Below are 3,097 nucleotides of genomic sequence, written 5' to 3'. Positions count from 1 at the left end.
GAAAACTTTTTGATAATCATCTTCTAATGAAAAGTGATCAAACTATTTTGGTATCTCCCATTTTTAGTGCATTACTTTGCTTTCTTGTCAGGACAAAATGTGGAATCACATCAGAAGTTCTTCCATTTTTCTATCATAATTCCTAAAACTGGACAGTGGGTAACACTTTTATAACGCTTACAAAACATATATATGTTGATGGGATCTTTTCAGACAATTTTTTCTCAAGGTACTCAAATGCAGTTTATCGTTGAAACGTACATAGTCGCACTTATTTGTATGTGTTTCCTTTCTTTTAAATTAATTTGCATTTTATTTATTTTCTGCAGAATTTCTACAATGAACAATTTTTACATGTAGATATGGCAATTACAATGGGATTCATTTTGCTCGTCGACGCCACCGACACGAAAACATCATCCTCTAAAACTCGCCGTAAATATATTCGATTTATTTATTTATTTTCGTTTTGTTTTTATCTTTTTCCAAATTTCTCAGTTTATGCTTATGCCGGAATTGGTCTGGTGGTGATCGTATTCAGCTGCCTCCTGTCAGTGTTTCGATTGAAATATCGCGGCTATCCGTACCGGTAATTGTTTGTTAATTTTTTTCAAAAAAGAAACCACTGTTTTTCACCGCCTCTGCTATTTATCATTAAAAATTTTCAGCTTGTTGTTTCCTTGAAAAAGGGATCGATCGCAGCGTACTTACTTGAAACAAGAAGACAGTTATAATTTCATTTTTTTGAAATTCATTGAATATATACAGTATAAAATAAAATCAAGCATCTTCTCCTTTTGTGTGGTTGTGGCTTTTGTTTGTCTCAGAAACTGTATAAAATCAATTCTATTGTTTGTTTGTTTTTTATTATTCAAATTTGTCGCCTAAAATTGCTTTTGCATTTCTAGCTTTGTTGTTGTGTATGTGTTTTTGGTTTTGGTTTAATTTTTTTACAAAACTGATGATGATGCAGTCAGTAGACGATTTGATTGAAGAATTCAGTGGAAAATTTGTAATTCCAGGTGTTAATTGTTGTTGTTGCATATGTGATAATGTTGATTTGTTTTGAAATATGGAAATTGAATAGGAGAAGAATTATTTAAAGAACAGGAGGAGAACATTCGCTCCGGTTATGGTTGTTACGTGGCTCATGGCTATTATTTCGCTTCATTGGCTGGACAATTGAAATTGACAAAAGAGAATGATTGCGTAAGATGATTGTGAAAAAAACAATTTTTTTTTCTTTTTCATGTTGTTTATTGGATTAAAATTTGAAACACCTTTAATTGTTAAATTTAATTCATCATCGTTTTTGATAAAATAATTTTCTGTTTTCCATTTTTCAAGGCTGTTGTTGAAGTTGTACGTGAAAATTCCTCAACAAGTATTTTACCGTCACCTCAGGCGGTGGTCACTTGTCGGGTAAGAAGAAATTGTTAACTGGTTGGTTATTAATTGAAAAAACAAAGAAATATATATATATACATATTTATAATTTAGCATTTCAAAAATTTTCTTTTCTTTTTCTTCTTCTCAGGTGACTGGTGTTGCAAATAAATATGCAAAATGCACCATACTGATGGTTCACAACAATATTTTGCCTTACCCATTTGTAGGCATTATCCGGTAAAGGATTTGTTTAATGTGTTTTTTATTGTTTTTGTAATTATTAAATTGTAAAGGAAAGAAAATGTGTACGGTTCTGCGAAAAATGAAACTGAAGTCAGTATGTACGAGTGTTTTCAAGAGGGGGATATTGTTTTAGCTAAAGTGGTAAATATATATATATATATATATATTTATTTATTTATTTATTTCTCTTGGATTGATGTTAATTTTACAAAAGCAAACTGTGTTTGATTAGTTCTCGTTGGGTGATAGCTTCTCTTATTTGCTCAGTACTGAAGAATTAGAACTTGGTGTATTTGTTGGCTATTGTAAAGAGAAGCACAAAATGCAGCCAACTGCCGACAAACAGCACTTACATTGTGAAATATGCTTAACAAAGGAGCCTAGAAAAATTGCTGACTTGGAATCGGATGAAGAAATTCTAAAATGGAAAAGAAGGCATTATGGAAAACGTTGAATTCATATTAATTAATTATTATTATTATTATCATTGACATTTATTGGATTTTGTTATTGATTGTCCAATAATTATTTTTTTGTAGTCAGTAAAAATGTTGGTCATTTGAATAAAAAATACGAAGATAATTTTTTTATATTGAAATTGATTATGAATTGAATTGCAATTTAACGAACGTTATATAAATGTATAAATAACGTTCAGCAAACGATTGTCGAAATATGTGTTCAATTATAATAGCCTAACTGCCTTCTATGAATATTTTTAAAACTTGAAGCGTATATATTATATTATATAAACCGTTTAGTGTCCAATGTTCCCGTGGAGGAACATGCTATTCACACTTAAATTTCTAAATTTGTGTAAGTTTTTTTCGAACAAAATTAGTGTCGTAACAAAAAAACAGAATTATTAAAACAAATTTTACTCAGCTCGATGTGCTCTTTTAATTGATATGTTATATGTGTACTATAGAAACACTTACCGTTATCTACAAATATTCAGATTTGGCTAGTTTTCTACTTGTTGAGTCAGCATGACTTATTACGTAATTTTTCAATGAATTTTTGGTTTTGCACCTTGCGACTGCAATGGAAATTTGAGCAAGCAGTAGGAATACCATATACAAATTTGCAATGAATTCTCGATAATAATGGTGAAACAGTAGCATTCCAAAGTTGTAGGTTCCCAGATGGGAACATTGGACACTGGCAAGTCGAATTAAATTTGAAAGTTATTATTACACACCTCATTTCACACCAATTGATTTAGACTTAGGCCAGGCTTGTTTGTCAAACTTTGATTTTACGATCTTAGATACAATTGCCAGTTTACAAAGCGTTCCATTCCAAAACACATATGACAGAAAATATTCAATTAATTTGCCAATTCTTCATCTTATGCCAGACAGAAAACGTCGTTGAACTCGCTATTTCATTGGACCTTCAATTCGTCGTCTTATTAGCTTCCCTTATCTAATGCTCATTGATTTATATTGGGCAGTGTGATTAG

General features: G+C 30.7%; 2 protein-coding genes across 2 annotated transcripts; both read left to right on the top strand.

Annotated features, from left to right (window-relative positions):
• Nucleotides 1–67: 67 nt before the first annotated feature.
• Tsp_09101a (magnesium transporter protein 1) lies at nucleotides 68–593 on the top strand (the record flags this gene model as incomplete). The annotated part of the gene is made up of 2 exons (XM_003382210.1): nucleotides 68–159; nucleotides 330–593. Coding segments are annotated over 2 exons (356 nt in total), but the record flags the coding sequence as incomplete, so codon positions are not given.
• Nucleotides 594–961: 368 nt separating this feature from the next.
• Tsp_09100 (3'-5' exoribonuclease CSL4-like protein) lies at nucleotides 962–2,086 on the top strand. The gene is made up of 6 exons (XM_003382209.1): nucleotides 962–1,022; nucleotides 1,106–1,209; nucleotides 1,348–1,422; nucleotides 1,538–1,626; nucleotides 1,683–1,773; nucleotides 1,865–2,086. Exons 1-6 carry the CDS (start codon nucleotides 962–964, stop codon nucleotides 2,084–2,086), a joined length of 642 nt encoding a protein of 213 aa, XP_003382257.1.
• The last annotated feature ends 1,011 nt before the right edge of the window (nucleotides 2,087–3,097 follow it).

This window comes from Trichinella spiralis, assembly GCF_000181795.1.
Source record: "Trichinella spiralis strain ISS 195 chromosome Unknown Scfld1, whole genome shotgun sequence".
Classification (NCBI taxonomy): domain Eukaryota; kingdom Metazoa; phylum Nematoda; class Enoplea; order Trichinellida; family Trichinellidae; genus Trichinella; species Trichinella spiralis.
Note: the sequence above shows the minus strand (reverse complement) of the source record. Positions and strands in the feature narration are given on the sequence as shown.